Source organism: Gymnoscopelus braueri, assembly GCF_963280865.1.
Source record: "Gymnoscopelus braueri genome assembly, chromosome: 2".
NCBI lineage: Eukaryota > Metazoa > Chordata > Actinopteri > Myctophiformes > Myctophidae > Gymnoscopelus > Gymnoscopelus braueri.
The window spans coordinates 55,077,522-55,089,365 of NC_137604.1; the positions used below are offsets into that span (position 1 = coordinate 55,077,522).

An 11,844-nucleotide genomic window follows, 5' to 3' on the forward strand; every position below is an offset into this window, starting at 1 on the left:
GTTTTTCTACTTTTTCACTTATGGCGCTTAGTTAGCAATTAATCGATTAAAAAACTATGATAATAATAGGCTATGATAATAGATTTAAGCATCATCTTTCAGCTCCAAAATACAGAAATATCAAAAATATCTCACTGTTTGGTCCTTTCCAAGAGCCTCATTAAATGAAATACAAATATCTAATCGGTACAGCTGCCTTTGTGATTTAACAAAAAAATACTCCACCTGTTCCAGTAAGAAACGGTGATAATGCACAGCGATGTGTTTTTGAAACAGTCATGCTTAAGAAATAAAATACATTCAAATAGTGACTTAGATATTTATAAAACCCTCTGTAATTCTGTACATCTTAGAAAGAGTTACTCGGTTTATTTTTGGACAATTCTTTTTTAAACAACAAATTTAGTTGCCGGTTAGTAAATACTTAAATGAAAAACGTTTCAAACACACACACCTTTACAGTTCTTAGCTGAATAACAAGGCTGGGCCTGCAAACAATATCATTTTCGGGTGACATGATCTGCAAAAAAGCAGGCTGTTATCAAACATGAAGCACACCGATCCCACCACTGCATTCTGTTATTCACTCTTCCATATGGAAAGATAGGCCGGGTCAAAAAATCATTCACTCCTTCACTACTCCCTATATAGGGTTCTAGGTAGGGGACTATATAGTGAACTCATCAGTCAAATTAAAAAACACATTTCAGACACTACTCAGGTCACTGTTAATTATGTCATTGCTGTCGCACAATTATAATGTGCCAGATAAATGTCTTTGCGATAGTGACCATCGGTTGTACGTGCTCTACTTTTCGTGATGCATTTGTGAGGTACTGTAAGGTGAGTCCACTACATAGGGTATAATAATCACTATACATTCGGACACCACTACAGATGGTGTAATCACTATGTAGTGCACTATACTGTATAGTGAGTAGGGAGTGATTTTAGACACAGCAATGGTGTTAGGGGATGGTGTTTCAAGATGGCCGACAGTGATGGATTGCCTGTGGCCCTCCAGCACTTGCCTCTACCTCAACCTCGCGGAGAAACAGCGCATGTACTCCGTAATCCAGCGATCATCCACCACGGTCAGCTCAGACTTCCTCAATTTCTCCAGGTCGGCTGACCGTGCTCTTCTGCGCTCCACGTTGGAACCTCGCTTGTCCGATTCCCGTCTGGTCTGGGCACGCACATCAGAGGCGCGAGTCTGTGTGTGGAAAGAGATGGCTATGAGTTGAGGACGGGTCAATGAGATAGGAGCTTGCCTCCGAAACACAAGCCATTTTATTATTAATGACTGCCTGTGGCAGCGGCAGTGTTGGATGACATACCTTCAGTTCTCTGGTATCCACTACATAAGAAAGTGTCCATGTGCTAAAAGCATTTTGTTTATCCAGACTGACTTCAAATTAGTGCAACAGTAGAATAAACAGAAATTTGAATATTGTGAACATTACTAGAAACCATTGCCAAGGAATACACAGTAGGCTCTATATGTGTTATGAGCACAACGCTTGTGCCTATGTAGTTTAAGATAAGTAAACTCTCATATAAATACTGTACAGATCTATGTTATATCATAGAAATATATACAAACTCACCTCATTAGGCACCTTTTTGACCTCACTGTGTTTCTCTGTCCAGTCATATCGGCAGAGCGGTCGCCTGTTCTCTTTCTCCTTGTTGCTGACCGGCGGCTGGCTCTTGGCTCTTGATGATTTACGAACTATCCCCGCCGCAGGTTTGTCATCGTGGGAGCTCTCCCTGTGTCTCGGCTCAGAGCGAGGGGTCCGTTGGCGGTGGCGCCGTTTAGGTTCCGGTTTTACCGGTTCCTCGTCAGAAGACACCCTGTCCAGTGGACCGTCTTCTGTCGCCGTGTCATCGCTGGTGGTATTAGGGGCATCAGTGGTTGAAACCACACCGTTTTCTGGAAAGGAAAGGATGGATGTATGGATGATAGAAGGAAGGAAGGAGGGAGGGAGGGAGGGATGGATGGATGGATGGAAGGAAGGAAGAAAGAAAGAAAGAAAGAAAGAAAGAAAGAAAGAAAGAAAGAAAGAAAGAAAGAAAGAAAGAAAGAAAGAAAGAAAGAATAGATCAGCCAAAAATGAAAGTAATCAATATGTAATACAAGGAAATCTTCTGCACCTGCATAATAGTACAGCCTATATTTACCTGTAGGTGCAGCATCCGAACAGAGTGCTTCCTTTGCCTGGACCTCTGGTTCTCCGTTCTCAAACGGAGGTTTGGGTTCAGGGGTGGACCTGGGTTCAGCGGAGGTCATGGAGTCCGATGACCTCCCGTGCTTGACCCCTAATGACGTTGACGGTTTGGCGACGGACAGGGGCAAGACTTTGTTCCTTGTCAGTCTCGGAGTGGACCGCCCGCTGGAGTCGGAACCGTTGTCCCAGCCTTCCCAGATCCACGGTTTGTGGGAGGACTCCATCATACGGCGTGACAAGCGGTACTTGAGCGAGTCCTCGTAGCATTTGGAAAAGGTCTCCCATCTCGGGTCTCTGAATTTCTTCATGTATTCCGTCCGTATTTTCTTGGTTACCATGGTTCTTCTTATCGGTCGTGTCTAATTCCAATCACTTTGAGTGAACCAGAAAATTAGGAAATAAACAATACAATTAGAATTCATAGGTATTCCTCAATTAACTTCATCGTTGTAGCCTACCTGTGTAGAGTTGGGTTGTGAATACACTGAACTGAAGATAACTCATTAATGCATTCACCTGCAGCGCTCGGTGACGTCACGAGATCAGGTGTCTAGCGTTAGGCCACGCCCACCTGCCAAACCGCCGGTAGGTGGGCGTGGCCTAACGGTAGACACCATGGCAATTACGCACCGAGTTGACATTTAACCTACATTTCACCAACTCCACAGACTGGCTACAATTTCACATATAGCTGTCTTCTTCTACATCATTGCAATTCAATGCATAGCATAGCCTACCTATTCTTTCATTCAAAAAAATATCAGGGGTCCTATGTTTCATATTGTAAAGAAACAGCATGATTAATTTACTGGCAGTGGCCTACTAGCCTACAGTATATCCAAGCTGTTTGAGAACCAGCAGGAAAGGGGCGTTTTGTGCATTTTCCATCTACTATCTTCGTGAAGCAAGTCAAAGTGTTAATGTGATTTGCTGCTGTTTTGACGGCTTTCCCTCTCTGTATCACAACATCGCCTCCGAGTTGTAGCCCCCACTGCAAACAAAATACTACAGAGCATTAATGTGCCAATGCCTCCTAGATGCAGCAGTAGCCTACCATCACTGCACATTTATTATTCCAGCACGCAATCTGAACAGGCTATAATAAACCGAACCGTTGAACACTTGACCATCTTTTCCCGATGTTATGCTGCGCCGATCGATGTTTTCTTCACCTGCTGCTTGTTACAGCAAAGCTCCGTTTGTAAACAGCGTCAGGTTATAATTGGAGCTTATCGCTTACATGCTTATCTATCTAGACTACTCACCTACGGAACGTGACGCCTGTTATCAGCCCTGCGGGTTCATTCCAGGCGTTAATCTTGTCATTCGTTGTGCATATAGATATGTATTCCTGTCCCTTCAGCATACACTCATCACAGCCATTACAATCTGGACGAATGTGTTTTTATTTTTTTCTCCACGAAGATGGAGTGACCAGTGACCACAACGCGCATGCTCCTCCACGGTCTCCACACTGGTGCTGGTGGAGAGCGATTAGGCGGCGCGCCTCTAGTCTGCTATCTAGGCTACGACAGTCAGTGGAAAAAAGAACAGATCTACAAGCTTACTGCATCGCATCAACGCGTTATTAGCTTTTGTAGTATATCTGTTCTGACTATCTGGCATGTGATAATATACCCTCCCTGGCGCAATGAGTGCATGGTGCTGGACTGGTGCGTGATTGATTATAGGGGCGCCCTAACAAGTGTCATTGCCAACAGGTTGAGGAAATAATTTTATTTTTCATGTGTGTGTTTAAACAAACGTGTTCAGTTTGGATGAAATACTGCAACTCTAGCCTACCCATCCATCCTGTCCAAATATTTCATTTATGTGACATTTGTCGAGAATTTGAATCGATTTGACAGTGGGAGCTTCCAGAATCTTAAAGGACCACTTCACTCATTTTCAACCAATCTACATATAATTGGTCCTCACTGCTCTTCATAAGATGCCACCAATTCTGTCCATTCACTCTGTGTCTCAGAGGGGGGCTGTGGACACTAGAAGCCTGCCTACCAGTATGACATAGCCCACATCATCAGTTGGCAGGTTTGGTCAATTCAAACAGAATTCGTTTTTATTTTTTCTACTTCAGCATGCTAACATTCCAGGAAGAGAAAGTCTGTAGTTTATATTAGCTTGGAATCCCCATTGATGATGTCATTGGTTGGCAGCAGGATTCTGAGCATAGCTTGCTACTGAGGCACAGAATGAGTAGACAGCAGAATCTTACCATCTTGAGCATTAGTAAGGACTAATTGAAGATGGGGTTAAAAATGTCTGAAGTGGTCCTTTAAATAAACATGTTATCCAACAATGTTTATCTAAATTACTTATTTCACACTTGCCCTTTATGCCCTCTGGCATGTAGGACAGCTGTCTGTCTGTTCTGGGCCATGTTTATATAGTAGGCTACCCCAAGTGTGATGCATGTTCTTGAGCTCTCTCTCCCCTGTCTCACTGTTAGCCAAATTATATGGAGTATATCTTTTTCAGTGGAATAAGTCTACCCTTGTTTTATTTGATGCATGAGAAACAACACTGCCGTTATATGAGATTGTTTAGCTTGGCATGAAGTTTGCCACTAGACTTATAACAACAGTCTGTGAACTCGAGCTCTTTGTTTGGCTTTCCGAACCATGTCGGAGCTATTCCTCCAAACAATAAAGCACATCCAAGTCTTAAGTGCCTCAAATGTTTAGTCTGCAGTCTGACTTTATACCTTAACGATTTTCAACACCTTTCCCATTGAGGGAGTTTGTGCATCCTTGTGCTCATTATTGCGCTATAAAAACATTCAGAGGATAATAAACAGTAGGCGTAAGTGAAAATAAACGTTTTATTTGCTTTGTACTCTTTCGTTTTGGTCTTTTTTTAGTTGGTCCGAGTAGGTGCGTGGTACCTCGAAGCCAACACCGGGCAGCAGGAGACTCATGGATAAGCCTAATCTGTTCCTCGGTTGTCCCCCACATAGCAAACTGTTCTCATACACAAAATATCAATAAATAAAATTATGTACAGTTTACACATTCACACGGTGGCATTATTTTCCATGTGTCCTTGGTGTTGACGTTGTTTCCACAGTGGTGTGTATTCATTTGGCTTTAACAGTAAAGTTTTGGAAAAGATAATGTCCTTGGCACAGCGATGGCAGCGTGCCACAGCTTTGATCCTGGGCGAGATATTGCACTTTTTAGAAGCACTTCCTGTGGACGATGCTGGGCCCTGCCTCGTCGTACTCCTGCTTGCTGATCCACATCTGCTGGAAGGTGGACAGAGAAGCCAGGATGGAGCCTCCGATCCAGACGGAGTATTTACGCTCAGGTGGGGCAATGATCTATAGAGGAGGAACACAATCATTGGATTATTAATTGTCCATAACGGGGTCAATTCTCATTTCATTTCAAATAGGCCTAATGCAATCAATGTGTTCCTAACGATTTCTGGTATAGGATACCTTGATCTTCATGGTGCTGGGGGCCAGAGCGGTGATCTCCTTCTGCATACGGTCAGCGATACCAGGGTACATGGTGGTACCGCCGGAGAGCACGTTGTTGGCATACAGGTCCTTGCGGATGTCAATATCGCACTTCATGATGCTGTTGTAGGCTGTCTCATGGATACCAGCAGACTCCATACCTGTGGAGGTTTACAGGGTCAGGTCAACTTAATATTTAGTACATGTATGTAGCAGAGTAGCTCAACTCAGAGCCCAAAAAGCCTAATATCTAGCCTGGACAAGGGGAATTTCCCTCTTGCCCTATAGCAGTAGATGTTTGGTTTGAATCTCGGGTGTTACATATACACAGTAAAAACCCTCAGTGTTAATTTAACTCAAGTGTACAAATGAAAAAAATGAACACTGAGGACTTTACTGTGTATAGGCCTAAAATGAATGAAATAAATTAAGGAATTTATTGGATGCGTACCAATGAAGGAAGGCTGGAACAGGGTCTCGGGGCAACGGAACCTCTCGTTACCGATGGTGATGACCTGACCGTCGGGCAGCTCGTAGCTCTTCTCCAGGGAGGAGGAAGAGGCAGCGGTGGCCATCTCATTCTCAAAGTCCAGAGCCACGTAGCACAGCTTCTCCTTGATGTCACGAACAATCTCACGCTCAGCTGAAATCAGCAGTGAGTATAAGTTAGCATTGTGATACGTTGAGTGTAAACAACACTACAGAAAATTCTGAAAGATTAGTTTTTCTGAGCTAAAGTGCTTACTGCTTACCGGTTGTGACGAATGAATAGCCACGCTCTGTCAGGATCTTCATGAGGTAGTCGGTCAGATCGCGACCAGCCAGGTCCAGACGCATGATGGCATGGGGCAGCGCGTAACCCTCATAGATGGGGACGTTGTGGGTCACACCATCACCAGAGTCCAGCACAATACCTATAAGTTCAGATATAAACATGTAACTCAATCAATCAATCAATCAAAAATGCATGGAATGAAAACAGTTGGAGAACAGGCAACCTGTATGGGCAAAAGTCACACGCAAATTGCGCACAAGTCCTTACCGGTGGTACGGCCGGAGGCATACAGTGACAGCACGGCCTGGATGGCCACATACATGGCAGGGACGTTGAAGGTCTCAAACATGATCTGGGTCATCTTCTCACGATTGGCCTTGGGGTTCAGGGGGGCCTCTGTGAGCAGGGTGGGGTGCTCCTCAGGGGCCACACGCAGCTCATTGTAGAAGGTGTGATGCCAGATCTTCTCCATGTCGTCCCAGTTGGTGATGATGCCGTGCTCGATGGGGTACTTCAGTGTCAGGATACCCCTCTTGCTCTGGGCCTCATCTCCTACATAGGAGTCCTTCTGACCCATACCCACCATCACACCCTATAGGGAAAAAAACAGTCCTTGTTCATTTCCACAACACAGGCGTGCCATGAAATATCTAATCTAAACAGTATGTGGCTGTCTTCTTCACAGTTGTAGGCTAAAACTCCAAATGAACATTTGATTATACATGTAGTTATGCTGGTTGATAAATGGTATACGTTTAATCTTTACATCCAAATCGATGTCTTTGACGCACTTGTTAAGTGATAGAAAAGTTATTCCCAACGCATCTTTGTGTTACAAGTGTTATTGCTCCTCTGTACCTGATGGCGCGGGCGGCCCACGATGGAGGGGAACACTGCCCTGGGGGCATCGTCTCCGGCAAAGCCAGCCTTCACCAGACCGGAGCCGTTGTCGCACACAAGAGCGGTAGTCTCATCATCGTCACACATGTTGGCGGGTTCTAAAGAAAAGAAAATACATTGTTTCATAAGAAAAAGAAAATGAAAACAATAGATTTTACAGATACACGCACACACGCGCACACACACACACACACACACACACACACACACAGTCTCTCTCTCTCTCTCTCACACACACACACACACACACACACACACACACACACACACACACACACACACACACACACACACACACACACACACACACACACACACACACACACACACACACACACTTGTTTATACTGTAAAACACTTATCAAACGACTTTCTGTCCATGCACCAGAAATACATTTGAAGAGTGCTCTACATCAGTGGTTCCCAGTTAAATAGTGAGTAATTTAATTTCACTACTATAATTCAATTAACTTGCAAATATTCCAATGCAAATACAACAACAAATGATCACCTATATGAATCTATTCATCATGAGACAATCAAAACATATTTGAATAGCAGGATCCCTGTAGGACTGAATCCTTTGAAATGGGGATCTGAGGCTGAATGTGAGGGTCTAGGACATGAAAATGTTTAAAAAGCCCAGCTCTGTATCAATATGACCAATCCATCACCCTGCTCAGAGTTCCAAATCATAGGCTACAGTATGTCAAGTTTACCCCCAAATTGACAACATAATAGTGTTCCACTGAGACATTAATCAGCCAGAAAATATAAGAGCTGGTATTCTATTTTCCACAACTAGTGACAATTGTTTTATCTGCTGATACCACACATTATTCCAAAACATATCTTTGTTGTAACCTATTTTAGACATATATAACATCGTGGTCCATAACAGTAGGCTAATTGTGTATCCCCTTTGAATAAGTATAGCCAAAAACCATGCATTGAAGAAAAAAAAAGATGAAATAGCAGGTCTATCAGCTAATCTGTGCCACCGTGCCTTTTGTTTTGTTGTTGCAAACTGTTAATAAAGTATTCAATGAATCAATCAATCAAATTAAAATGTTAAACCAAGTACGATCACATTTAAAGAAAACCACAATTTACCAATGTACAAACTAACAAATCCCACATGCCAGATGAGATGATGACCCATTATATCAACATCTTAACAAGCGTCTCTGGCAGAACAGAAGCTTATTAGTCTGGAAGTGAAGTTAACCAGACAGCGGCGGACTGCCTGCCAAGCCCCTGCATGTCATTCCTGCAGCGACTATCCTTTGATCGGGTTCATTCATAATCATAACGGCAGCTTAAAGTCCCCGTGGAAAAGGGAGAATAACCCCCAGTTCCCTCTATAGTCCCAGCCTGTATCCCTGGCCCTTGGCTTGGCTTACCTGTTGGTTGTTGTTATTGTCGCTGATCAGAGAACAAGTGCGGAGTGCAGGAGGTTCGAGAGCTGGAGAGTCACAGCGACCACCGGGATCCTTATATACCCCGGTGGTCTCCTTCACACAGACAACCATTTGGAATGTCCATGTATTCCATAGGAATTCTCTCTACCCTTCATCCATATTTGGTTCTTGGACGGGAGTGCCTCGGGCCGCACGCCGCGGGGAGACGCGCTCCATGGCGCGCGGGGCGCTCCATATATGGAGAGGTAGTCCCGAATCCACACGGGAGCAGCGTTGCCAGGTTTTGCGAGAGAAATAAGCAACCAGGTCTATGAAAACAGGCCAAATATGAGCACTTTAAACCTATACATCGGCTATTTGAAAATAGCCAATCTACAAGCTCGTAGTTTATAGAGCTTGTAGATCTGCTATTTTCAAATAATCTTGAAAAATATGACAAATGTGTAATGTTTTTTTTAAATATTTTACACAAATCTGGTATGGGGGTCCCTGGCACAAAATATTTTCAGATGGGGGGTCCGTGGACAAATACATTAATTTGGGGGTCCTTGGCATGACAATGTTTGAAAACCACTGATGCAAACAACTGGAAACAAATTAGGAAACAAGCCCAACAAAACTATTATTTACAAGCAACTTTACAGAAAAACAAGCCCATGGTCGCTTATAAGCGGACATGGCAACACTGCACAGGAGCGCTCGGCCCGTGTAAGGAGAGCCAACGCTCCCCCGGCATGGCATGAGGAACACGGGCAGGCTAGGCGCGCCGTGACGCAGAACTACTACCAGCACCACACAAGTAGACAATCTCTCAATGGAATGTCAGTCAGTTCAGTTCACACAAAGTGGATACCGGTTATGGTTGTCAGTTTGCCAGTGGGGTGCCTTTCCAGTAGCCTAACTAGCCTGGTCAAAGGTAGTCATTTCATTGACAAAATAACTCCTGCACTGATCAGTCTGTTAATGAAGATATATGAATGTAATTTGGTGCAATGTGATTATTATGTTAATGTTTTGTTTATTAAAGAGCCAGGGTTTATACACGCTACAAAAACGACTACAGTGAGTCAAAGTTCAAATTGTTCAGTAGCTATATAAATTGATATGCAAGAACTACCTATCTCTTTCTTTCTTCTGTTTATTGAGTTTTGGGGAATTGTACATATACTCACAGGACATATAGGCATGGACTGAAGTAAACAAGGTGTCTCAGCATAGCAAGAATGGGTAATAGATAAATAAACATAAAGAGTGAGAAAAAAGACACATTGAATAAGGTATAAATAGAGTAAAAAAGAACTACTCTACATCTCTACATGGTAACTTCTGTTTCAATAAGACAGTGTTATAGTCAGCATCAACAGAATTAAAAGCTGCGTCATGTATGCATTAAGGTTGTGATTCATCAGTGTAAATCTGGGTCACTTCTGACTGAAGCAATCATGCTCTATTTTCTGCAAACGAGGGGTTAGTTGAAAGAGGACTTCTTAACCCAGTTGAACAGCTGCAGCCAACTGCCAGCAAAAGCATTCTTTTGAGAAGCCCTTGTATTTTACAGGAGCCAAAAGGTTCCTTGTGTTTATCCAACTGCTCGACTATAGGGTATCAGATTTACAGGGCTAGCTTTTAGAAAAATCCAAATCAGGTTTTAAAGAGACATGTTCATGAAATAAATGTATTTGAATTAGACTAAATATTAGGTTAAGTATAAACAGGATTTAATTTATTTTAAAGGGAAAACATGGAATCTGAGATAAAAGTATTTCTGGCAAACCTTGTATAAACTGCTTAAGCTAAGTTTTAATGTTTACACTTGCTGTAACACTGGCCTGTAGGCAGTGGCCAGGGTATTATGCCCACACAAAGCCATAAACGACACAGCCATCTACAGTAACATGGGTTATGATGATTGATGTCAGACTTGAAGTCCATCTCAGAGGTTTCTAGAGGAGTTTCAGTGTTGGTGTCTATAGACCTTCAAAACCAATCCAAATCCCAATTATCCTGACTGAGGCGTAACCATTATTACATTTCAGTTTTTGGCATGATCTATTAACAAAAAACAACATTATTTTAGTGTCGTTAATTGGCCTCAGACTATTTCACAGACAGATTACTAAAAAAAATCGAAGTTTGTGAACAAGGGGTTCTTCCAGTTTTTTTAACCACCTGGCCATTGCTGCAAGTAAAATATGTTTTTTGTAACAGCTTGGTTGGATAGTGGCTCCTAGCTTTATTCAACTGATAAAAGCTTAGTGACCCAATTAAAAGAAAAACTATGTGTACTATACAGTGAGGCATAGAGCGAGTGTGAGTGTGTGTGTGTGTGTGTGTGTGTGTGTGTGTGTGTGTGAGAGAGAGAGCGAAAGAGAGGGAGAGAAAGAGACTTCTGGCAAAGGACTGTCACGTTTAATGTCTGTGTTATGTTGCGAACAAAACTCATTTGTGAAATCCCGCCCAATGCAGAGGTGTGTTCAACAACTAAAAGAGCTGCAGTCATTACAGTGTCAATTGCCTTTTATGAGGATGGGACTATATTCAACTGTTGACATCCCCTAATTAACCTGCTTTCTCTATTTTTAGGAGGCAGATGGTTCCTTCTCCTGCTGTGGCTGTTAAAAGTAGAGCAATGCAGAGAGTCCTGCAACACTATTTATAAAACACACCTGCCCTCTGTCACCAATGAGGAGGAAGCCCTCATGATGTAGGATAACAAGTCCATTCAGCAGCCAACACTTTGAGTGGTACTATAACAACTTACTGTCTAGTGGGGGAGGTTCACACTTCTCTCCAGGTCTACAGGCTCACTGAGTGCATGGTTCCAATCAATGACACATCGCCAGAAGACCATTAAAGTGAATGAAATTAGAACCATAAAGCCACAGACAGATATTATCCAAAATGGACCCTAACATCTTTATTCTAGGCATGTGATAATAGGTGAAAATAGCCAATTGTCAAAAATAGACAAACATTTGAAAATGGCGTTGTGAGCTTGTACGTACATAGGCCATTTTCACTATTGACGTACAATGAAGT

The 11,844-nt window shown here is 42.9% G+C and overlaps 2 protein-coding genes across 2 annotated transcripts; both read right to left on the bottom strand.

The window, feature by feature from the left end:
- Window positions 1-1,033: 1,033 nt before the first annotated feature.
- Window positions 1,034-3,553, bottom strand: ccsapa (centriole, cilia and spindle-associated protein a; the record flags this gene model as incomplete). The annotated part of the gene is made up of 4 exons (XM_080443875.1): window positions 3,494-3,553; window positions 2,182-2,600; window positions 1,608-1,933; window positions 1,034-1,213 (listed from the first exon to the last, which is right to left on the bottom strand). The coding sequence occupies exons 2-4, from the start codon at window positions 2,564-2,566 to the stop codon at window positions 1,034-1,036; spliced, it is 891 nt and encodes a 296-aa protein (XP_080300001.1). The 5' UTR covers window positions 2,567-2,600; window positions 3,494-3,553.
- Window positions 3,554-5,056: 1,503 nt separating this feature from the next.
- On the bottom strand, window positions 5,057-8,958 carry acta1a (actin alpha 1, skeletal muscle a). The gene is made up of 7 exons (XM_080450585.1): window positions 8,788-8,958; window positions 7,343-7,482; window positions 6,752-7,076; window positions 6,462-6,623; window positions 6,161-6,352; window positions 5,689-5,870; window positions 5,057-5,568 (listed from the first exon to the last, which is right to left on the bottom strand). The coding sequence occupies exons 2-7, from the start codon at window positions 7,469-7,471 to the stop codon at window positions 5,425-5,427; spliced, it is 1,134 nt and encodes a 377-aa protein (XP_080306711.1). The 5' UTR covers window positions 7,472-7,482; window positions 8,788-8,958; the 3' UTR covers window positions 5,057-5,424.
- Between the last annotated feature and the right edge of the window lie 2,886 nt (window positions 8,959-11,844).